The 26129-nt window shown below is 42.0% G+C and overlaps 1 protein-coding gene across 1 annotated transcript in view; it reads left to right on the top strand.

The window, feature by feature from the left end:
- The first annotated feature begins 873 nt into the window (after positions 1 to 873).
- The window catches only part of LOC138959766 (5-hydroxytryptamine receptor 3A-like), a 31822-nt gene continuing 6566 nt past the window's right edge, over positions 874 to 26129 (top strand). Inside the window, exons 1-5 of the mRNA XM_070331374.1 lie at positions 874 to 962; positions 14025 to 14173; positions 15448 to 15492; positions 17097 to 17209; positions 17962 to 18163. Coding sequence (XP_070187475.1) covers positions 899 to 962; positions 14025 to 14173; positions 15448 to 15492; positions 17097 to 17209; positions 17962 to 18163 — 573 coding nt within the window. The 5' untranslated portion in view covers positions 874 to 898. The remainder of the gene's footprint in view (positions 963 to 14024; positions 14174 to 15447; positions 15493 to 17096; positions 17210 to 17961; positions 18164 to 26129) is intronic.

The following is a 26129-nucleotide window of genomic DNA, read 5'->3' on the forward strand; positions in this document are numbered from 1 at the left end:
ACCTGTATTTAAAAATAAATACACCTGTAATTTATAATAAATACACCTGTATTTAATAAAAAAAATACACCTGTAATTAATAAAAAAAATACACCTGTAATTAATAATGATACTTATTGTATACGTTTAAGAAATAAATACAGCTGTATTTATCATTAAATACAGGTGTATTTATTTTAAATTACAGCTGTAATAGTTATGAGCCAAACGGCTTTCCATAGAATAGGCACGACTACGTCTGCGCCGAAAGTAAATAGAACCATACCGCTCCTCACTGCAAACAAAACAACCTTTTTAGCTCAGTGCTGGACACGGTTCATTGAGTTTTAAAATCACACAAAGAGGGTGTGTAGTCACGGTCCAAAAAGTCCTCATTGAATCTTCTTTCATGAGAGTTGCCTTCTGAGTGTGCTGTTAGGCTTACAGTTGCCACCTATAAGACTTGGCCTGATCATACGTCACAACAACTAAACTTATCCGTCGAGCTGTCTTCCACCTGTTTTAACTGTCACAGTAAGAAGGGACTTGCGGTGATTTTTGCCATGAAGAATCTAGTTCCACCAGCAGTCGATAAACTCCATGATTGTACCACGTGATTGCGTACCCTTCTTTGATTTCACGTCAGTCAAATTAAAAGGGCATCGCCTTGCGCTTGGTTAAACCACAGGCGGAAGGTATCGTTCACTGGACCACTACTTCCATAGTAGTCTTTCTATGTAAGTAGTGGTCCAGTGAACGATACCTTCCGCCTGTGGTTAAACATTACTCCCATTGACCGTGTTTATAGCTCCCAACTTGATGAACTTTTCGACGTAAGAAAAAAGGTAATGGAAATCTCCTACTGGCCCATTCAACTAGTCCAAGGCATGTATGTATTTCAGGTATTTCTAACAGAGAGATGGCAAGCGTGAACACTGAATGTGCTGGACCTTTCTGGATTGTCATCGTGCTGTTGTGTTGTGGTATGTAAACTACAGTTTTCCTCCATACATTTCAAAACGAAGCCAGGTTAATAAACTCACTTTATTACTTCTTCTTGCATTGTTTCCTATCTTTAATTTGTTTTATTCTATTTTAGTTTAAGCTTTGTTGTTGTTGTAGTTCCCTTCAATCACGCAACACTTTTCCTTACTTTTATTGATTGTTCCGATGAGATCTTGTCGCAGGTAATCTTTGTTTGTTTATTTCGTTGAAAAGCATGGTACTAGTCACCATTTACGTTGTCAAGGTTAACGTTTAGGTTTTTAACATGGTTGTTGCTTTTGGCGGTAGTATATTAGTGTATCAATCGTCGTCGTCGTCGTTGTTGTTCTTATTGTGGGTGTCTATGTAAATGACATGATTTATTATTCAGAAGCTCTGGTTACTTTTTACATTTAGTCAAGTTATGACTATGTTATGTGTGTGTGTGTGTGTGTGTGTGTGTGTGTGTGTGTGTGTGTGTGTGTGTGTGTGCGTGCGTGCGTGTGTGTAGAGCGATTCAGACCAAACTACTGGACCGATCTTTATGAAATTTTCCATGAGAGTTTCTGGGATTGATATCCCCGAACATTTTTTTCGGTTTTTTTGATAAATGTCTTTGATGACGTCATATCCGGCTTTTCGTGAAAGTTGAGGCGGCACTGTCACGCTCTCATTTTTCAACCAAATTGGTTGAAATTTCGTCAAGTAGTCTTCGACGAAGCCCGGACTTCGGTATTGCATTTCAGCTTGGTGGCTTAAAAATTAATTAATGACTTTGGTCATTAAAAATCTGAAAATTGTAAAAAAAAATAATTTATAAAACGATCCAAATTTACGTTTATCTTATTCTCCATCATTTTCTGATTCCAAAAACATATAAATATGTTATATTTAGATTAAAAACAAGCTCTGAAAATTAAAAATATAAAAATTATTATCAAAATTAAATTGTCGAAATCAATTTAAAAACACTTTCATCTTATTCCCTGTCGGTTCCTGATTCCAAAAACATATAGATATGATATGTTTGGATTAAAAACACGCTCAGGAAGTTAAAACGAAGAGAGGTACAGAAAAGCGTGCTATCCTTCTCAGCGCAACTACTAAACCGCTCTTCTTGTCAATTTCACTGCCTTTGCCATGAGCGGTGGACTGACGATGCTACGAGTATACGGTCTTGCTGAAAAATTGCATTGCGTTCCGTTTCATTCTGTGAGTTCGACAGCTACTTGACTAAATGTTGTATTTTCGCCTTACGCGACTTGTTTTTGTATCTTAAAGTCTTGGTTACTGTTCGTGTATATTTTTTTTTTAAATCGGAGGTTATGTTTTATCAGTTTTCTTTTGGTTAATTGTTCGTAACAAGGCCGACAAGTAGCCGATAAGTACACTGCACGATTGTGTGATTGAGCCAACTATTAATTATGGACCACAGCATAGCCTATTTACGAATGCCTTTCAGTGTTCGCTCAAAGTGTGGACTGGATTATCCTGTCTAATTCGCTTGTAAGTTGACGAGACATCGTTTTGCAATCAGTCATTTTCTGGTTGATGTCATTGGTGAAAGACTGCTACTGTTGGGTATTCTATGCGTCCACGGCTTCTTGCGCCAGTAACGAGTAGTATTTCCAACCCCAGCGTGGGAAAAAGAGGGGGGGGGGGGAGATCTGCTTGTATTTGTGGCTTTGTGAGTGTGTCTCTGTTTGATTGCCTGTGTGTGTGTGTGTGTGTGTGTGTGTGTGTGTGTGTGTGTGTGTGTGTTGACCTGTCTGTCTGTCTGTCTGTATGTCTGTCTGTGTCCGTGTTTCCGTGCGTGTGTCTGTCTTTCTGTCTGCCTGGTACTATCTTTCAGTTTGTATGTGCGTCTGTGTGTATGTATGTGTATTTGCGTCTGTGTCTATCTGTAAGTTTTTCTTTATGTCCGCCTGCACGTATCTGTTCCCTCCTGCCTGGTGCTGTCTGTCTCTGTGTCTGTCAACCTGGTTATCTTTCCGTTTTCTTGCCTGTCTTTTCAACTTTGGTTGCATTGGTATTCATGTGTTCGCAATCAAAGCCGTTTAAACGTATCAAAAACTGTTCTCGACACAGTTCGCTGGAGTCCAAAGAGCAACACTTATGTTTGTCACGCTATTTTGACTTTTGTCTGCCGTTTCTGCGATTGGTAAAACGTGTAGCCCCTCAGCACCTATTGATACTGCTCAAGCTGATTATTACGTTCCACAATCGGCTTTACGAGTCTTTGAGTACGTTGGCACCACTGTTTCGTATTTATGTTGTTATTATTAGTGAGGTTGCGGGGAAGACGCCCGACAACTCAGCACATCGACAAGTGACGGTGACCTTTTTTTCCCCTCACACACGGTCAGAACGGGGCCTTTGCGAGACGGAGTCCGGCTGGAAAATGGAGCAATTTGTCGTCGCAAAAACGGAAGATAGAAATTGGTCTTTGCTGTTAAGTCGAGTACACTTTAATCAAAGTATGTGTTATGAACATATAGATTGTTCATTTTGCAAATAGCTTTTGAAGAAAAGGAAAAAAAATCTTTGATAGGCGTGGATTTACAGTTTTGTTTTGTCGGGTACCATCTCAGATGCTCACAAGTCTTCTCAATGAAGCCGCTATAAACTGTTTGCGCAGAAGTCCCGAGTAAAAAACAAGTCGCGTAAGGCGAAATTACTACATTTAGTCAAGCTGTGGAACTCACAGAATGAAACTGAACGTAGTCCGCCGCTAGTGCAAAAGGCAGTGAAAGTGACGCGCCTGTTTGGCGTGGTAGCGGTTGCGCTGTGCTTCATATCACGCTTTACTGTACCTCTCTTCGTTTTAACTTTCTGAGCGTGTTTTTAATCCAAACATATCATATCTATATGTTTTTTGAATCAGGAACCGACAAGGAATAAGATGAAATAGTTTTTAAAACGATTTCGGAAAATTTAATTTTAATCATAATTTTTATATTTTTAATTTTCAGAGCTTGTTTTTAATCCGAATATGACATATGTATATGTTTTTGGAATCAGAATATGATGAAAAATAAAATAAAATGATTTTTATTACAATTTTCAGATTTTTAATGACCAAAGTCATTAATCAATTTTTAAGCCTCCATGCTGAAATGCAATACCGAAGTTCGGCCTTCCTCGAAGATTGCTTGGCCAAAATTTTAATCAATTTGATTGAAAATTGAGGGTGTGACAGTGCCGCCTCAACTTTTACAAAAAGCCGGATATGACGTCATCAAAAGTATTTATCGAAAAAAAGAAAAAAATGTCTGGGCATATCATACCCAGAAACTCTCATGTAAAATTTCATAAAGATCGGTCCAGTAGTTTACTCTGAATCGCTCTACACACACACACACACACACGCACAGACACACACATACACACACACACACACACACACACACACACACACACACACACAAAACTTGACTAAATGTAAAAACAAGACTAGATAGTGACGTCACATTTCGGCTCAGCGGTCCGGGACGCGTGCTGAAAAAACGGCAGCGCTGCAGAGGCGAAATTTGGTGTTTTTCACGTCCGGGCCGAACGAATGAATATAGTATTCGTTTTATTCTTAACTTGGGATGTTAGGATGGTGCTTTCTTCTCTGTTTGAGGTTCCAGTTTGTGATCGGCTAAAAAGTAAAACCATGTTTTTGAAGGGGAAAATATTTGAGTTGAGTTATAAGGGGTTGACAATGAAACTGATCGGCTTAAAAGTAAAACCATGTTTTTGAAGGGGAAAATATTTGAGTTGAGTTATAAGGGGTTGATCAATGACTCACACACACACACAGACACACAGACACACAGACACACACACACACACACACACACACACACACACACACACACACACACACACACACACACACATCGCTACGGCTACTTGTTAGAGGAATGATAAAAAATGTAGTCGAAACTATTTATGTGTGTTGGGTTTGTTAGTTGGATCGGTGGATAGGGGTTTGCGGGGGTGGCTTCGGGGGGGGGGGGGGGGGGGGGGTGGGGGGTCGAAGTTGAGCTGGTGATCCACTGGGGGTGGGGGGGGGTGGAAGTTGAGCTGGTGATCCACTAGGCTCATTGAGGAACAGTCACCTTGCAGAACTTTCACTTTTTATGAGTGTGTTGGTGTGTGCGTGTGTGTGTACACACACCACAAAATTCACAAAGAACATAATTTCGGTCTTATTCTATTTAAAGCGACATTCACAATACATTGCAGCCTCCCCTTACACAATTGTTACGATTGCTCTGCAATTTTCAAATGAGCACGTTCCTGTGTAGCATCGAGAGTGTGTAACTAAATGTAACATCATGCCCGTATTTGTTTTATTTGCGGAGATTGGTTACAAATGTAACACCTCTCTTTTATGCAGCGAAAGGTTAAGAAATGTGCCTTCAAACAATGGTATGAAAAGATAGCAGAACGATTCGATAATAATGATGATGATAAAATCGTTTATTTAACGTCTCTCTGTAAAAACATTGGCGACATTATATTTTGTCTTAGATTAAAAATACACACAGGCGCGCACACAAACTTTCCCTTTATCCACGAGTACGCTAGTACTTGGGTTCAGCAGACTTTAATTGTGTGTCTGTGTGTGTGTGTGTGTTTCTCCACTTAACAGCCTATTGCTGGGAAACTACTGGGCGCAGTTCGTTCAAAAGTTGATACACTAACTTGATAATAGGTCCGATTGATCGTATTTATTAAAACTTCATAATGTTACCTGGGACCTAAATGCGAAATAAACCACAAAAACGACTTGGCCGTAGGAGGAGTTCACATCGGCGGGGCAACACGCAGCCATTGAGCTGATAGACCAGCCGAACGCGTCACACACTGACGAGAAAAGCCGAACGCGTCACACACTGACGAGAAATATAGCTCATAAAAAGCATGCGATTTGCCAGGCTTTGCGCGTTGTGTGTTTGAATAATTTGATTTGTTGTGTACCCCATTTTCTACCAAGCGTTGGTTGCTCGGTCGCGACTGCGGTGGTTTAGTCGTCGCGATTTTGTGTTTTGATTCTTATCATATTAATGATACAATATTCACCGATTGCTTTCAACATGTCGGGGTGTGCCTAAATTGTCTCACCTGTGATTTGTAAATGGAATCCCGAAGGCCCAGGCCTGAGGGATTCCATTTACAAATCACAGGTGAGACAATTTAGGCACAGCCCGACATGTTGAAAGCAGTAGGTCGATATTGTAATTGTAAATCTATCCATTCAAAGGATCTGACGACGATCTCTTTCCTGCTTTCATGCGATGGTAAACAGACAGAATTGGTTCTGTTCTGTTCACACACTACTTTCTGTCCACCTACCTGCAAGGGTCAAGTCCCAAGAAATATGTCTCTGTATTCCTATCGTATCACTCTCCTCCTGTTTTGTTTTCTTTCACATACATTTTCCCTCCTTTTTTGACGGGTTTCTGGACAGCAAACTCAAAACAAATTCTTTTCATCACAAAAGCGATCTTTGGAATTGACTGACGTAGTCCGAAAGAATTCATGCATCAACTTACGTCACGTATCCGACGTCATCACTTCGCATACCTTATGGTCTCGGTATTTCGTTGGTACTTCATATTTCCTACTTGTAAAATGACCCTCAAAGCTAACCGAGACTAGTTGAGGATGTATCCATGCTGGCGACACGTAGTCCTCTTGCCAGCCTTATTGATCCCTCTTGTGAACCCGGAAATGTTGAGTACACCAAGAGGTTTTTGCAGAAATGTACTGTATGGGTCCCCAGGAGTCAGAAACTGCCGGATGCTAACTTGCATATGTTGAGCAATTTGCATAATTAGCCTAATTAGCATAAATTAGCATAATTCTTGAAAAATCAATATCTCAGCAGCCCCTTGGCCGATTTGGACAATCTTGGAGTGGTATTTGTGGTTAATTGATGATTCAAAATCCATTTTTGATATTTCCCAATTTGCATAATTAGCCTAATTAGCATAAATTAGCATAATTCTTGAAAAGTCAATATCTCAGCAGCCCCTTGGCCGATTTGGACAATCTTGGAGTGGTATTTGTGGTTAATTGATGATTCAGAATCCATTTTAGATATTTCCAAATTCAAGATGGCAACCATTTCTGGTTTAAACCGGAAGTGGCTGTATTTCAGCTCCAAGTGGGCAATAATTGAAATAACGTTAACTCATTTATGAACTGCAGAATGATTATCAATTAATATATGAAAGTAGTATCCACATTCCTGATACTGCCAAAGATGACCTCCTCGTCGGGAGCCATGTGTGCCGCCACTCAGATGGTGCAGCTGCTGTGAGTGCAGATATGTTCGGGGAGCAGACATGCATCGAGCAAGGGAAGGGAGCAGGTGGCATGAAAGGCATTTCTACCAACCCTGAGCAGGTCGCCGTATGGATCCAATCCTTTGGCATCTGCTCACTTCTCTCCAAGTCAATGGATGAGATGTACAATGATGTAGAAGGACTAGATGAGACACAGAAACACAAAACACACAAAGAAGAGGGCAAACGACGGCGAGAGTTGGACGCTGATGACCGAGCCAATATTCTGAGAGTGTTGAACGAAAACTCCAACCCACTCACCACAGAGATGACCACCCTCAACCATATCATAAACGGCCAGATAGCAGATGAAAAGGTGAATGTGCAAGATGAACTGGAGATTGGCAGAGACATGAGCACGAAGTTCTCTTCATCAGTACCTAATTGATTTCATGCACCCATTTCAAAGAAGGTGGTGACAATGAAGTTCATGCCGAAAGGCGTGAAGGTCAATGGAAAGACCGTACGTGACCTGCAGGCTATATTCGCTCGCCTGCTCGTGGTGGGGAGCAAAAGACATATCGAGCTATCCACTCTCTTCAACTATGAGCTTGGTCCAGTCCCTGCTTCCATCATTGATGAGTATGGTTTCCTCAGAAAAGGCAACAAGTCTGTGTTTGTTCAGCGCCTTGGAATCCTTGACCCAAATCCTCCAGCACCAGATGTCATACTTGTTGATGCCTCGCAGCTCATCTACCACGTGCTGACCTCGCAGCCAGTATGGGACGCCGGCTTCATCAGCACATCACTGAAACTTACGTCATCTTTGACCAGTACAATCAAATATCTGCCAAAGACCACGAGAGACAGAGGAGAGCTGCAGAGACCTCTACAAAGTATCATCTCTCACTGACAACTCCTCTACCTAGCCGAGACAAAGTCATGAAGAACAAAGCAAACAAGAAAATGCTGGGAGAGCTCCTGTGCACTCACAGCATTGGAGATCACATTGAGATGGTCAGCAGAGCAGACAGTATCGTCACTCATGATGAAGCTGACGTCTCTCTCATCTCGTACATGTTAGATGCAGCCAGACGAGGTGCTGCAACCATCCGTATTCTCTGTGATGACACTGATGTGTTTGTGCTCTTAGTCTTCTGGTGCTGGAAGGCTGGCATTACTTGCCGCCTGCAGATGGAGAAATGGAATGGAACTGTTCTGGATATCAATTCAACAGTACATAAGCTGGGTGACCAGTGTCGTTCCATCCTGGCCGTACACGCTCTCTCAGGTTGTGACACTACCTCTTACCCTGTAGGGAAAGGTAAGGTATCTGCGCTCAAGGCCATGAGTGTGGTACCTGGTGACCTGCTTCACTTCATCGGAGAGGAGGGAGCCACTGACTTGCAGATCTATACAAGAGGCAGTGAGGGCTTTCTTCCTGGCTCTCTACAATCAGAAGAAGTCGGCATCTGTGAACGTCGCCAGATATGACATCTACAGAAAACGCAAAACGCCCCCAGCGCCGAAGACACTGCCTCCTACAGAGCGCAATGCTCACCTCCATGGACAACGAGCACATCTACAGGTTCTACTTTGGAAAGCAGCAGACTGTCCTCACCCACCAGCAGTAGAGATCACCAATTTCGGATGGAACATTCTGAACAGAGATGCAAAGGAAGGCGAGGAAGTTGTGATGCCAGTCCTGGACACAAGCCCTGTTGCTCCTCCTGCCCTGATGGATGTTATCAGCTGTGGCTGCAAAGCTGAAACGCCGTGTACAACAGTGAAATGCAGCTGTGCAGCCGAAGGCCTGACCTGTACCAGCTATTGCGTCTGCGGAGGATGTGAAGGTACATGTTGTAACCCGCTCACACCACAAGCACAGCAAGAAATGGACGAAGACATCGATGCAGAGTTTGGTGAAGGAGAAGGAGATAAAACAGATGAGGATGAGGATGCCGCTGACGATGTTGATGATGTGATTTAGCCAACAAGAAATGGACGAAGACATCGATGCAGAGTTTGCTGAAGGAGAAGGAGATACAACAGATGAGGATGCAGCTGACTATGTTGATGATGTGATTTAGCCAGTCATGTTAATCTCGCTTGGAATGGTTCATGCACTCCTTTCTTCCAATACCAAATCATACCATGAATTAATTTGGAGTCTAGTAGTCTATGTTTTAAGAGATATATTATATTCTGTATATCGTTTGAACAATGCTCCCATGGGGTCGCCTTCACGCGGCGGGAGTGTTCTCACCAAGCTACCCCACCCCTTTACTTCTCTTCTTTAATCTTATTTCTGCCTTACCAGTCCTTTCACCTATATTTCCTTCCAAGAAAACTCTCCCTACTATTCCCTGCAGTTTTCCAATTCTTTTCTTGTTGTCTTATTTCTACCTGACTGGATCCATCACCTTTATTTCACTTACCAAAAGTCTTCTTTTCCACATCCTTATTTCTCTGCACCCCGCATGTCGTAAGAGGCGACTAACGGATTCTGTTCCTCCTTTTACCCTTGTTAAGTGGTTCTTGTATAGAATATAGTCAATGTTTGTAAAGATTTTAGTCAAGCAGTATGTAAGAAATGTTTAGTCCTTTGTACTGGAAACTTGCATTCTCCCAGTAAGGTAATATATTGTACTACGTTGCAAGCCCCTGGAGCAATTTTTTGATTAGTGCTTTTGTGAACAAGAAACACTTAACAAGTGGCTCTATCCCATCTCCCCCCTTTCCCCTATCCCATCTCCCCCCTTTCCCTCGTCGCGATATAACCTTCGTGGTTGAAAACGACGTTAAACACCAAATAAAGAAAGAAAGAAAGTTTGAACAATGTTTCAAAACAATATGCAGTTAACCGAGTTCATTTTTTTTCCAATAAAGGCCTACAAGGAGGTGGAATATGGCCATTTCCGGTTTAAACCGGAAGTGGCGGCCATCTTGAATTTGGAAGTATCATAAATTGATTCAGAGTCATCAATAATCCCAACACCGACTCAAAAATCGTCGAAATCGGCCAAGGGGCTGCTGAGATATTGACTTTTCAAGAATTATGCTAATTTATGCTAATTAGGCTAATTATGCAAAATGCTCAAGACATGCAAGTTAGCATCCGGCAGTTTCTGACTGCTGGGGACCCATACAGTACATTTCTGCAAAAACCTTTTGGTGTACTCAACACTTCCGGGTTCACATGATTGGCAAGAGGACTAACGTGAAACACATGACTTGTATTGATACGCTTGCCATGAAGTGTACATTGAGGCAGATCCATTTGGAGGTGATACACGCTGATTGCCTGACCGCTGAGTGATTGCATTGACCAATCAAAATGCCGAATTAACAAAGAATGATTTACAATTTGTATTTTTTCTTATGGTTTCCTTTGTTTACATATGTTTCAGTCTTTTACCTTCACTTTACATTAAAGAATTTGGTAAAACTACCTGGGGCGTGATAAATGCAAGAATCCGCGAGCCAGGACAGTAAAAGAACTTCGTGGGCCACCAGTTCACCAGTTATGAAGAGGGTCGGCAGTATATTTTTCACAGAGCAATCACTTGGTCTTAAACGTGCACAAGGCAAAAACGTTCATACTGGGGGAGCGAGCCAGTCTGAAGAGTACTCGGGTGCAGGGCGAGCGTTTTTTATGTACAGTGGTTCACCACCCTCCCACCCCCCGCACACTCTCGCTCATCTAATTAAAAGTGGTAATACGAGATACTTGGATATAAAAGGGTATTCTTAAAGGTTCTGATACAAATATAAAGTAGCTATGAGAAGCAATGGCGTTAGTTGCAGTAATGTCTCTTCATATCCAGGGACCAAGTGGGTGCGTGTGCACAAGTCTAGCGATAAGTTTGGGACCTTGCCACCCAAGGTCTTTATTAGAACTTGAAAGATAGCTGAATTTTTCATTTGGGGTATTGGGCAGGATATGTCTGTTCGAGTTTATAAACTGAGTCAGGGGTTGAAAGTGGCATGAGTTCAAATCACACTCCAAAGTCAAATGAGCAATGCTGAGGTCGGATTGACAGGTGCATTTAAGCTCTAGAAATTGGTAGTTCCCAGCTTCTGCCCTCAGGCGGTTAATCCTTTTTATTACACGTGGGCATGCATTATAGGTGTTCATCTGTTTTGATGGGGCTTCCCGAATGAGCCAACCAGAGCTTATAGCCGTGTGCATGTATTTGTTCTTCCATTCTCTCCAGAGAAGAGAGTCTGTAAGGTTAAAGTACATTAATGTCATACTAAAAATGCAGCGAGTCCACAGGTGACCCAACACGTGACCATGTTAGCATGGAACCATCTCAGACATTAGCCTACCTTTTTTTCATTATCTATCTATATATATATACGACTTGTGTCTGTGTGTGTGTGTGTGTGTGTGTGTGTGTGTGTGTGTGTGTGTGTGTGTGTGTGTGTGCGAAGCCGGGTATTCGGCTCTACTTCTTCCCGGCGAAGCCGTGACCCGGCGAAGCGGGTAATCATCTACTTATATATGCTTGCGTACAAATCATACCGTCATAAAATACTTGAAAAAATGCTGCAATGACAGTTTAACAAATTAATGTTTTTATAATGAAAATAAATTGTGTCTTTCATTCGATGCTTTATTTTAAACACACACACACACACACACACACACACACACACACACACACACACACACACACACACACACACACACACATGCACCCGGTACCCACGCACACTCACACACCCACACACACGCGCGCGCGCACGCACACACACACACACACACAAACACATACACACACCACACACACACACACACACACACACACACACACACACACACACATAAAATGTATGGGCTAACACGCAACAGCTGGGTTTTTTTTTATTAGGTCACAGACCTGGTAGACCCAGGTGCAAGACGAATAATTCATATCACTGAAATGCGTGTTCCCCATCACCCAAAACATGCCCCGAGGGGCTTCGCCTCAACAAGTCGTGTCAAAACCATTCGTTCGGGTGTCCAGGAGTTTTCTTCTTCAGGCCACTGGCGCTCGTTCTCCCCACAAACGCTACTTGTGTCAGTACGAGCGATGACGCCGAACGACAACACACCTGTCTCGGTTCAGTCGTCGTTGTCGGTCCCGTCTTCCCCGCAACGTCTATAATGTCACAACCGCAACCACCACAAACATCTACTTTATACACAGAAGTAGCCTAGCATGCAAGGATACGTGTAGCAGTTTTCAATTGAAATTAAACATGTTCATAGAACACATAGACTGACTGAATGACTGACTTATTAATCTTTTCTTGGGATAAAAGGTATCAGCTGGCACAGTGCCTTGTTTTCCTATGTGTCCTTCAACTCAATACAACAAATAAAACACAGGAAGGGAGATAATACAAGAAGAAAAAAATAGTAAATAAAGTCAGCATGGACAAATGCAGGATATTGAAAGGTGAGGAACCGCAACGTGACATCATAGCAGCGCGCCACACACAAAAACTCGCAGACCGACAAGCCAAAGAAATACAGAAAAATACAACAGTAAATGATTATTTGAGGTTTTCAGGACACAAATACGAACGATTATGTTCGCGCTCAATTCAAGTTCGAAAAACACGCCTCGGTCCTGGTAAGTGACTGACCGTACGAAATTCTGGACTACCGTAATGGCGTTGACTCAAGTTTCTTGCTCAGAATCATAAAAACGAACGCACATAGTGTTCCGCTCTAAATTTCAGTGCGATCCTCAGAAAGGTTTTAAAATGGTTTAAGAGAATCCATCGATTTAAAATCATGCCAAATATCGACAGACTGGCTGCTGTCGGTGGCGAGTTGGCATTTGCTGTTTATTTATTGATAATACTTGAGAAAAAAGGCCCTCATATCGCCTTCAAGATTCTGCATTACAAATAAAGCTACCGCGGAGTAAGACTGTCTTCACTTTGCAAAAGCAAGTGTTTTGGAAGCTTCATTAAATGTCCTAAAATAGGCAAAGAAAAAGCACTGAGTGACGGTTGGGTTGGGTTATTTCCACTGAGTTTCTGCCCTTGTTTGTGTACGTGATGCTGTTATCAGGCCGCTGCGTCATAGATGGGGCTTACCGTCTGGCCGCTAAGTGGCGCCCATGGACTACTTTTTGTTTCCAGAACAGGAGAGAAGAAGTTTCCCTGAGGCGCATACACTCGCTTTGAATTAAATAATCACCATACTTGAGGTCCCCGGTCAGATCAATAGTATCCTCCTAACTTCGTGAATGCCACCTTTGTTGTCAAATTAATTCAACAAAAAATCCCACTCTTCATGGGAACCCGCCAGGCTGTGGATTTGTTTGTTTGTTTGTTTGCTTAACGCCCAGTCCACCACGAAGGGTGATATCAGGGCGGTGCTGCTTTGACATTTAACGTGCGCCACACACAAGACAGAAGTCGCAGCACAGGCTTCATGTCTCACCCAGTCACATTATTCTGACACCGGACCAACCAGTCCTAGCACTTAACCCCACAATGCCAGACGCCAGGCGGAGCAGCCACTAGATTGCCAATTTTAAAGTCTTTGGTATGACCCGGCCGGGCTTCGAACCCACGACGTCCCGATCACGGGGCGGACGCCTTACCACTAGGCCACCGTGTTGCGGTCTGTGGATTTGTGGTATGTGTCCAAGTGGAAGGAAGCTCAGTCTTATCCCGTGTAAAAGCCTGTAAAGATATATGCTGTGGGACATGATAGCTATAGTTCACACAGTCAGGAAGGTATCTGCAACATTGTCCTTTACGTTTACTCAACAGGCATATGCTGCACACAGACGCACACGGTGGACGACGAAATACTTCTCAGAAAACAATTGCTGGACAATAGCTCTGGCATCAACACAGTCAGGCCGACGCGTGTCACCTTGATTCAGCTTTCCTTCACCCTCATCTCCATCAACACTGTGGTGAGTACAGACTGATTAGGGGTTTTTTTTTCTAGGAGATAGCTCACTCTGAAGCGGCGCTGGCTTTGAAACCAGTTTGTCAAAACATAAATCCGCGTGGATTCCAACATACCAAATATCGACAACCTGGATGCTGCCAGTGTCACGAACTGAAAACTCTGCCTGAACAATCCCTCTCAATGCGGTCAATGCGCATGCCCTTGTAACCAAAACACTACGATCACCTCGGGAGGCGAAGTGCAATCAAACAGGATTGAAAATGTTAGGGCTAATTTCTTAGTCCTATAAAAACTGTTTCCATGAACATACAGACATCGGAAACCACCAGGCCCCATCACAAACAAAATTCTACAATCCACCGGTGTTGACTTAAAGGCCAACAACTCGGGTGCAGAGTCTGCTGTGAAAGGAGCGGTAGCCTCCCCTGTCACAATCGCCCCCGTTTGAATTAACTCCGTCCCGAAGCCCAAGTTCGCAGAATGGGAACAGCACGAAAATGTTCAGTGGTCATATTATGCCATTACCTGAACATATCATGCCGAGTCCCATCCCTGCTAGCAAGCGCCAGATGTAACCGAGTGCCGAAACACTACGATCACCTCGGGAGGCGAAGTGCAATCAAACAGGATTGAAAATGTTAGGGCTAATTTCTTAGCCCTATAAAAACTGTTATGCAAACCCGAAGGTTTCCATGAACATACAAACAATCGGAAACCACCAGGCCCCATCACAAACAGAATTCTACAATCCACCGGTGTTGACTTCAAGGCCAACAACTCGGGTGCAGAGTCTGCTGTGAAAGGAGCGGTAGCCTCCCCTGTCACACACTAACATGGGGAGATTAATCAGGTAGTAAACAACATAACCCTAACCCTAATCCTAACCCTAATCCTAACCCTAACCCATGGTTCGTTCGGTCAAATGGTCGCATTTTTTAAGTCCAAGATTGGCGCATGCGCATTGACAGCATTGAGAGGGATTATGCAGCAGAGTTTTCAGTTCGTGACACCGGTGGTGAGTTGGAAGTTGCTGTTAATTTAAAGGGATAATACCTAAGAACGTCCACCGGGGGACCATTTGGTTAACTGAAAGATCCCAGGGGAACGTTCTTGGTTGACCAAAAGGTCGGATCGAAAATGTGTGTAAGTGTCAGTGTGTGTGTGTGCGTGCGTGCGTGCGTGTGTGCGTGCGTATAATTATGCGTGCGTGCTTGTGTGTGCGTGTGTTCCATCATCAGTGACCACTCTAAACTGTTATTCTCCTTCCTGTTTCAGGACTTAAAAAACGAGCAGTTTGGTGTTTCGGGCTGGTGGTCAGTGGTAGGTTACTTTCATAATTATCATTAGTATGCGTTATTGAAGCTGAATGCTGAAAGAAATGATTAAAGGACACAGGAATTCAAACACAGATGGACTGCTAACGTTCCAAAATTTAGAATCAAAATACCAAAATTGTAGGTTAATGGAACGTTTATTATTGACAAAACAGGGGCCCAAGGACTGTTATGCCGGGGTGGAAGTAGAGATAAGCGCCTACTTCCCAAGAAATGCTCCATATGGCTTCGTGTCTCCAAACACCTCTGACAGTCAAATCCAGCTCCTGGCCTTCACGTGGCGGGCCCTGTCTTCGACTAACAGGAGAAGGGATGCAGGCGGGTCCCTGGCGCCTTAAAACCAGCTGCTTCGGGCAGATGGGGCTCGTCAACCTTGGATGGTCGCTCATCTAAGAGAAGGACAACTCCGATTTCAAAACCCGCACTGCCTTGCATGCGCCTTGGGAAAGGCAAAGGCTACGAGAAGGAAAACTTCGACAACAAACCCGGGTAGAGTGGACTCGACAGCCCAGCAAGGCAGCTACTCTTGGGGAGGAGGCAACCCTGAGTAAGAACCTCAACCACCGAAGACGGAAGACAGCAGCCAACTTGGCGTGGGGAGAAAATCGGCTGTCTACGCTTCCACGATAATATGGCCGTACAATTATCTTTGACATCGAACGCAGAAGAAGAAGAAGAATTGACAAAACGAAACGCTACATGTTCTAGTACGTCGACCCAATGGTCTTTTAGTAGAAAGACAGACAAACACTTATGATACAAATAATGAACTTATCTTAAATGTGTGGATGTAACTCGCTTTCAAGAAGAAGAAAATTGGGGGTTTAATGTCCGTCAGGTCTAATTGCCTATTTTGGACATGAATTGTTTTATATGTTGGGCTTTCAAGATGCCAGCGAGGTAATTAAGTATGAACCTACAATTCCTGGGGTTTTTTTTTATTCTAAAGGGCACAGGTGTTCACGTGTAAACGATTCGGCTCACCATCTCAGATCTAGCTAGGATTGTACGTATGGGATAAGACAATCCCTCCACTTGGCTACATAATATAAATAAACAGCATATGCAGGGCCGGACTACCGGGGGGGTTATGGGGGTTGCGCAACCCCCCCCCACCCCCCCTAGCCTAAACATGTACCTCACTTATTTAAAACATTTTTTATTATTGTTTATTTTATGCCGTTTCATGCAAGGAGCGACCATTTTCCGATCTCAGAATATGACTTACCCATCAGCTTCAGATGGACCACCACTGGGAACCCCCCCCCCCCCCCCCTCCTCTTAGCCTAGTCCGGCCCTGATGTGGGTGCTGCAGCGTGAGATGTTGGTATGAATTGAGATGGCTTTTTAATAAATTAATTCATAAAACAATTTTTCTGGTTAAAACAACTCATCCATCCATTCATGTATAAAACAACTTCTCTGCACAGAGAGCAGTTAGGATATTGAGATCAGCGCTTCACTTGATCACACACTCAAAATCATAAGCCTGAGAGCTCTCCATGCAGAATTTATAAATTCATTAATTAATTTCTTAAAAAGCCACTGGTGTACAGAGGCACTGTATAAATCTGGTACGTGTTGTTTCAGCAATGGGAAGACCTGAGGCTAACATGGGATAAGTTTTCACTGTTTGAAAAGATCCCTGTGATTCAAGCAATCAGCGATGAAATCTGGACGCCTGCTTTGGTCGTCGACAACTCGTGAGTTCTCTATGCAAAGCAATAAAGTGTCAGTGTGTACTTTGATATATACTGTTCCAAAAACACTTAAGGACAGGTCAAGAAAATGTATCCAATCTTTTACATTTTCGTAAAAATCAAGGGTCCGATAATTAAATTGAAACTTGCCCTTCTGTGTGTGTGTGTGTGTGTGTGTGTGTGTGTGTGTGTGTGTGTGTGTGTGTGTGTGTGTGTGAGTGTGTGTGTGTGTGTGTGTGTGTGTGTGTGTGTGTGTGTGAGGTGGGAGTGCGTGCGTGCGTGCGTGCGTGTGTGCGTGCGTGCGTGCGTGCGTGTGTGCGTGCGTGCGTGCGTGCGTGCGTGCGTGCGTGCGTTATTTTGTTGTTGTTGCTGCTGTGTATTGTCGTGAGCACCAGTCTTAATTACTAGTGTATTATTATCCTTATGTTTCTCACAACTGTGACCCTCCACCACGAAATGAGTCGCATGTCACCTTTGCGTGATTTTCATATTTTTACATTTTCCGAAAGAGTTTGTTATGCTTTATCCAGTGGTGAAACCTGTTTTAGAAAAGAGCGAAAACTGTTTGAGTTATAAGCATGTGACTAAGGTGACCCTCACACTGTTACCAGACACTCCCCGGACTTATATCAAGTTAAGCCTAGCGCAGAACCGCGCGAGGTGACATGCGACTCATTTCGTGGTGGAGGGTCACAAATTTAATAGTCTCAGTATTTCTCAAAACACACCGTGCCACATTTGCTCTCCATGTGCAGCGTGGATGACCTGTCAGCCATCAAGGAGTCCTCCATCCCGCTCCGAATTCGCAAGGACGGACAGGTGACATGGAACCCCCCAGGCATCGTCTTGACAGCCTGTGAAATGGTGGTCACCTACTTCCCCTTCGACATCCAGACCTGCTCTCTCCAGGTCACCAGCTTTGGATACACCATCCAAGAGCTCAACGTTAGCACCCAGGTGAGAATTCTTTCTCTTCTGGTCTTCTGTCATGGAGCGTTTGGTACGTGGTGCAGCAGTTTGGCACCACGTGGGTACTGCACCTCCGCTTTCGGCCATGGACGTTTATCGGGGGTCCCTCCCCAATATAATAGATCGACTGCCTGCCAAGGCTGTTGAGCTCGGTCTGCCCACCGATGAGTAGAACACATCGGCCATCTCCCTTCGTTTAGCATAGCCCGCCAGCGCGCAGAAGCGGTACACCGGGGTACGTGTTATCCACAGAGGTATAGAATATTCTATATCTCTGTGGTGTTATCCCTAACAGCTTTCTTGGAGCCACAAACGAGAGTTGAGTGTTGAGTGAGGACCAGTGTTCCCGTCCATCCCTGGTTTACAAAGCCGTTACATCTCCGCAGACACCCCATACTGTCATACACCCCACATCCCTTCTGGTGATGTCTACAGCACCATGAAAGTTAAGGCCTTACTCAATAGTTGCCCGAAGTTGACTTCGCGAAGTTGTTTTACAAAAAATGCAGGGCAAATAATATCCAGCTTTATATTCTGTACAATGTCGGCATATTTTGTGCGTCATATGTTCAGCTACAGCCATTGCTGTTCTCATGACCGGTACAATTTCAGCGCATTTTCCGTAAACTATGCACCAACCAAGGGCGGATCCAGGATCTTAAAGTGTAACTAAACAAGCAAAAAGGAAAAACATCGTTCAGCAACCTTTACACTTTGATATGAAGAAGGGCCTCATATACTGTCGAACTGCGAAAAAAAAAAAATTTTTCTCTCACTCGGACACTGTTTGACGGACATGTGAAGTGCGCGCCAGGAACGACAATCTTCTTAGTTTACCTGATTAATGCCCTTAATTTTTGGTTCTGGTACTTTCAGTTCCGGCTGTTGTCATCAATCTACCAAAATAAAAGATCAAACGGAGTTTTCGATTTTTATTTCATGGTTCAGAAAAATATTGCTTATTTTCTAAAGTCAACCGTTTTAGCGAATCTTTCTTTGATTCTTAAAAGTCATTTCAGATTTTTGAAAAATAGTTAACGGTTAGTAATTACCAATATATCGTAAACAAACATATCGATAGGTTTTGGTAAGAAGACACAAGTGCGATGAATGTGGTACCAGTATTTTTGTGGTAAGTAAGGATGCATTTCTTTGCTGTAAGCACATTTACAATGCACATTTAATCTGTTTAGCAACATAAACGAAAGCATGGTACAGTGCCGCTTGTTTGTGGTCTATCTTTTCGCGGCAGATGCGTAACAATTAGGGTCTCAGTTGGAAAAAGCTGCTCGGAACCAGAGCAGATTTGGCTTGGGTTCTTTGAGTGTGAATGATCGACGAGTGGCTTGACATTTTTAACGAATCATTACTGCAGCCTACTTGAAACCATCATCTGTTTCTGAATTTGTCATCAGTTATGATTGAGCAGTCTCATAGGAATCGTCCATAAAATGTTAAACCGAAAAAGGGCAGACGATTCTGAATCTGGATCTGGATCTGGATGAAGTACATTGCAGTAGCCAATAATGGCTGTCGTCGCAATGGGCGAGAGAGCGCAGCGTGACGGAGTTTAAAAACTTTCTATACATGCATGCCCTTCCAGGTTGGTGGTGTCAACTGCTGGAATTTGGGCAGTGTTTAAAAGCAGGATAAAAACACCTGGCGGTGCGCCTATGGTGGTGGGGCCCTGCCAACACCTGATGTAAATGTGTTGGCAGTTGCTGAATGTACCACGGAGTCTTGTAGGCGGTTCCATTCAGCCGGCGTCCTGACAAAAAAAGAGTTTCTATACGGTTCAGATCGGCTATCCGGAATTTTGAAGGGTCTCGAGTTGTTGTAGACAATCACACAGGCTGCTGTACAAAATCAGATCTAAAACGATATTTTGAACTGCGACGTCTGCGTGCCCTGTAACAAAATACCTTGTCCTGGTCATGTGTATACACATCAGCTTCTATTGGGAAGATCAGTATTTTATATTAATCACAAATACAAGATTAGAAATAGTTCTGAAGATCGCCTTTGATTTCAGTTTCAGCGGCAAACTAGCAGATCTGTCCAAACCGGCATCGTTTCATGGTTGAAACTTGAATAATCCCAAATAGATCTGAGTGGGGGTAAGTTTTATAGTATTTCAATTTTTTACGCCAGTTTTATTTAAAGATAGTGTAGTGGATGTCTCTGGTGAAGACTACAGTTATATGAATTTTTTGTTGTAATATTAAAATGATTGTTCTTTATTTACACAATTGAATGATTTGTATTCATTTGTTTGCAGATGACGGCATACTGAGTGCTCCAAGAACATACGCCTGCTGGCATTTTGTGTCTTTTCTGAAGACGTCGAGGCAAGCAGAAGTCACGGTCCTGGCCACACACACACAATGACATGAACAAGAAATGATATTTTTTCATGGGCATACCCAGTATTAAAACTTTATTACCATGCAAACGCAACGATTAGAATTTAGAGAAGGTCATCGGTCACACACACACACACACACACACACTGGGCGGATCCGGAGGGGGGTTCCGGGGTTTCCGGACCACTTAGGAGCCGGCCTTTGTATTCTAAGTGACGATTTTGGAAAGAAGTTGGCTAATTCGTTTGCTCAGGTTGCGCCAGATCGATCAATTGTCCTTGTTGTGATTCAAATTTTTCTTCTTAATATATTTACTTTTTTGGAAGGTGTATTAGGGGATGTTTCTTGGCTCAGATTGATCCATGTTCCTTGTTTTTATCAACATTTGTCGGACCCCCCCCCCCCCCCCCCCCCCCCAGGAGGTTGAACGCTTCGCGTCTTCAACTAAACGCTTCGCATCGTCAAATTGTCCCTAAAAGAAATTTGGAAACTCCCCCTTAAAAATGATGTGATCCGCCCCTGCACACACACAAACACACACAAATAGAGAAGTAATAAATGGATACAGTTTTTCTTTATCTAAATTACAATCAGATGTGGTCGTAGAAACAGGCACTGTAAACAAAACCAACTTGTGTGATGTTTCGGTCAATGTCTTTATTTTCCTTTCAGAAATACATTGGCGTTTTGAATGTCAAGGGAAGTGATACAAATGCAGCGGGCTATCAAGAACGCGAAGGCAAACAAGGTAAATACCTATTTCTGACATTAGTTTACTTATTAACTCTTTCTATACTGGCCATTATCTCCCCAGTCTCTCCCCAGAAACTGGCCATTTGCATGGGTTTGCAAAAAAATTCTCAAAAATAAACAAAACAAGATGCAGCCTTCAAACTCATAGGTTTTATTGTGAATATATTGCTAAAACATATGCCAAAGTTTGGTTTCATTGTTGTGAAAAAAAAAATATAATGTCCAGAATTTATGGGTATATTTTACGCAATACGAAAAAGGGGGTATGTATTTTGACTTAGAAGCATTTTTTCTTATGAAGGCTCTGTTTGCAACAAAACTGTTTGTTTACTTGTATGAAGATTGTGCTTACACAAAAACATAACATTAATACCAACTGATTTTCCATTTGGTGGTCATGTAAGCATTGTACACTAGTCCTGTGCTTCTTTGGGGGGGGGGGGGGGGGGGGTGGGTGGGAGAAAGGGGGAGACTCTAGTCGGTTGTGCAAATAGTATTTAACCATGGGTGTGAATGTGAGTGTGGACGTGGATATATGATTTACTGCAACATTCAAAACAAAATCATGTGCTTTTGCATTTTGGAAATAAATTCTAGTGATTGATTGATTGTGAACATGTCCGAAAAATCTAATCACACACCATGTGGTCGACATGCAGACTTGAACGGCCAGTGTATGGTGGCAGAGTTGGAAAATAGGAAAAGTCTTGATGCCAATCCTTCATCAAAAACCGAAGAAAATCGTCATTGTAATAAGTTTGCTTTATTTTAAATCAAACGACTAGGATAGATGACAGACACAACGACAAACACATTCAATTCTATGTAAAACATACACAATGCTCACGTTAACAAGCTGGCCATAACAATGTGCCCATCGTGCATGAAGTGTGTCTTTGGTCGGATCAGTAGCCGTGCTTTGTCTGCGATACTAAACATGAAATTTTGTTAAAGCGACGATTTAGCAATGTTGTTGTTGCTGCTGCTGCTGTCTGTTCTTGTCACGACATCTCGTTTTTTCCCTCCTGATTCTGAGAAGAAGCTGTTTAATTGTGATATTAGGCCTAGGAACCCCTGATTTTCACTTGGAGCATTCTCAAAGAAACTTAGCGTATGTTAAGAAAAATGAGTGTACTCCACACTTTGTCTTTTGTTGTTCGTTGTCGTTGCATGTCTACCGTTCCACAGCCACCTACTATAGCTGATGGGGTCTATGTCGACCAAAAGAATGGGATTCACTGCAGGTCGAGTTCCTGTAGGTGGATTCTCTGTATACCTAAGACTTTAAAATTGGCAATCTTGTATACAGGGAATACCACAGGGTGTAGTTCCTGTAGCGTTTTGCTAATATCAATGAAAGTCACGTGATGCTTAGCGACATCGTTAGAATTTGATGTTTTTCGATCTTTTTTTGATATTTCTTAGAAATTCGAGTATGGTTTGCAAGTTTTATTGAAAAGCTGCACCCTGTGGGATTCCCTGTATACTAGATTGCCAATTTTAAAGTCTTAGGTATACAGGGAATCCACCTACAGGAACTCGACCTACAGAGAATCCCACTCTTTTGGTCGACATAGACCCCATCAGCCCTACTATAAGTGCAAGTGTTAAATGACGTATTTCCACAAAAGACTGCTTGCAGAGAATCATGTGAAGCCAATGACAGGTAAGGACATGTGGTAATACATACTACGTTTTGGAACCAGGGAAAATGCAGCACAAATTATTTATCAACCAAATTGATTGACTTGTGCACCACGACAAAAGTTTTCTTTGATCCATAAAAGGTCTTTTGCCAGAAAAATTGCTCTGAACATCAAGTACCCTGCAAGTTGTCACACATTTACATTATTGAAATAAAAAGAAAACACACCAGTAACCAGGTTAGGTACGTTAATATCTATAATCAATATCTCGGCACGTTACTGCCTTCTTCGGGATGGTAAGCTGAACATTATTGAACAAAATAATCGGTTTAGATTGTATACTTTGATTCCTGAACGAAGAAGCAGAGGTACTGCATACAACTAGGACTGTAATATCAGCTTTTGCCTGAAACACACACACATACACTTATAAAATTAATGCAATGTCATTGTATGAAGCCAGAACAATCACTAACTTACATAGTTGGTCACACAATTACCCATCACTGAACAATAAATCTAAGTCGGGTGGATTCAATGACTAAAGCAGTAAAGGCTTTGAAAAAACCCTCATCACAAAACATCCCCCCCCCCAAAAAAAAAATAAAAATAAATAAATGAAATAAAACAGGTTGTGTATATAGCGCAGTAAACACCATGCAGGTACAAGCAAAGATTTGACAGTGATTATCCTTGTTTTATATAGCACACATTTTCGAGTTTTAATCTCTCTCTCTCTCTCTCTCTCTCTCTCTCTCTCTCTCTCTCTCTCTCTCTCTCTCTCTCTCTCTCTCTCCTCTCTCTCTCTCTCTCTCTCTCTCTCTCTCTCTCTCTCTCTCTCTCTCTCTCTCTCTCTCTCTCTCTCTCTCTCTCTCTCTCTCTCTCTCTCTCTCTCTCTCTCTCTGGAAAGTAATTTATTGACCTGTGGGTTATTTGCGTTTGTATACACATTGGTGATTCGTAAACTATGTTGAAAGAGATTGTCAAACAATATTATATGGGGTGTCTTAAAAAAAATGTATATCAACAAAATCTGTCATTATTATCAGGCACACGGTTTTAACAAAGCTATGTCACGGAATGCAACATAAGTGGCTTAAAAAGTCGTGTTTTTGTGTGTGCAGGATATTCGCTAGGACAGGACCTCAAGCTGAACCAGCACAACAGCGATGCATTCTTCCATGGCTTCCACAAAAGTCTTTCACCTATAGCGGGCATTGCATGTACAGATAGTCCAAAGAGGGTTAGGGTTACCCTAACCCTCTTTTTTTAAAATTATTTAGACCAATTATCCCTCTGTTCCCATGTTAAACATGGAATAATTCTGGACAAATGCGAGGACGTTAGCTTTTTTTTATTTTATTTTTTTATCATTTTACTTATCATTAAAACTTGTTTAGATTTCGATTCGTAAACCATTTACAGTAATCCTTTGTTTTTTTAACTTTGTTCATCTTACCACAGTCACTTCGTTGTTTAGATTTATCATTAAATTTGTTACCATTATGCAGGAAAAATGTAGAATAAAACCAGGAGAGCTTTCGGTAGAAGATATTTCCTGTGTCAAAAGTTAATGCTTATTCTGATTGATGGGTGCTCCAAACTAAGTTATTTTGACTGCCTTATTCGAATTCATTTCCAAGACAGGGCTGAGAAGTGGAGAAGCTTAGGAGAATATCGTAAAAATTGTCTGGGTGTTTATGCAAAACTTTCGAATATGTCAGATTTTACTTTAGAGATTTTAAATACTGTTAACTGACAGAAATGCTATAACTTCTACACCAATTGACTGGATAACTTCATATTCAGCATACTTAAACTTGATTTTATGCATGTGCAGTTCACAAAGTGGCAAATTTGTAGGTTAAATTATCTAACTTTTGCATCACCAATGACACCAACGCTTTCGTGTCTGAAGATTGCCCTGAACCTAGCTGTAACTGCATGCTTTCTTCAGGTCATAGATAGCCTGGGGGTTGAAGGGGATGTTTTTACATACTCAGACATTCAAAATAATCAAAAAGGTAAAAGCCTGAAGGGTTTAAATTAGGTAAAAATGGCTACCGCTCAATGTCAAAACTCGTTCTGTTTAGTCGACCCCCGAATTTGGAGAAAAAAATTAAAATTGCACAAAAGTCAGACCATTCAATTTACAAAATTGCCACTTACTGGAAAGGCAGAACATAAACTGAAGTTAATGAATACCATATATAAAATAATTGGTTCAACAGATGCAGAAGTAATTTGCATGGTTGTGGGTGTCCTTTTTAGGGGGGTCAACCCTGTAGAAGAGACGATTGTCTTTAATTATCAATCCGTAATATATTGTTTGTTATGCATACAAGATTAACATTGACACATACTTCAAGACTCCTCATTGATCTTAAGAAATGTTGTGATTTTTTTTGTTACTGACTGATTCACTTTCTATTCACTTTACTCTACATAAGTCACGACAAGAAAAGCAAGGGAGGTAATTTCTTCGGAAGAGGTAATTCTCTCCCCTCAGAACGATTGTTGTAGTTTGATTTTGTTCCCTTCTAATAAGTATTATTTAAAATAGTTCTTTACATCTTGATGTGAAAGGCGCAGTACCCCCCTCCCCCCAGGATGTTAAATTCTAGGTTGTGTCCATGTAAAATCCTGATCCTAGTCAAGATCCGAGTTGGTTTTTCATGCAACTGTGCCTCTTTATGCCACTCAATTAGACATACTTTGCAATCCATAATTGCACGAAACTAAGTACAGGAAATACGTTGTTGTCGTGTTTTTAATATTACATAATGAAATAAAAAATGTCACAACTGGTTTCGTGTTGGGCTTTCTCTCTCTGTCTGAATCTCATAATTACTTCCTTCTGAGGCCTGAAATGTGTTGCAGGCATTGTTCAGCTTACATTTATTGTTACAATTTTTGTGGATATGTTATTAAGTGTGTCTGTGTTTCTATCATTCGTTATCAGTGTGGTTAAAAAAAAAAAGCACACGTCAAAGTAATTTACCCTTCATCATTATCAAAACATGCAGATACAGGTAATAAATATTTGTGATACTTTAAACAAATACAATGTTTGTTTGTTGCGTTTTTTCTTTTTTTCAGAGCAAACACACATCGTATTTGTTCAAACGTGTATATTCTGCACTTTCTAATACCCTGCATGGATCTCCAAATCAAGAATAATGAAAAGTCGTC

This window comes from Littorina saxatilis, linkage group LG2 (assembly GCF_037325665.1).
Source record: "Littorina saxatilis isolate snail1 linkage group LG2, US_GU_Lsax_2.0, whole genome shotgun sequence".
Taxonomy (NCBI): Eukaryota; Metazoa; Mollusca; class Gastropoda; order Littorinimorpha; family Littorinidae; genus Littorina; species Littorina saxatilis.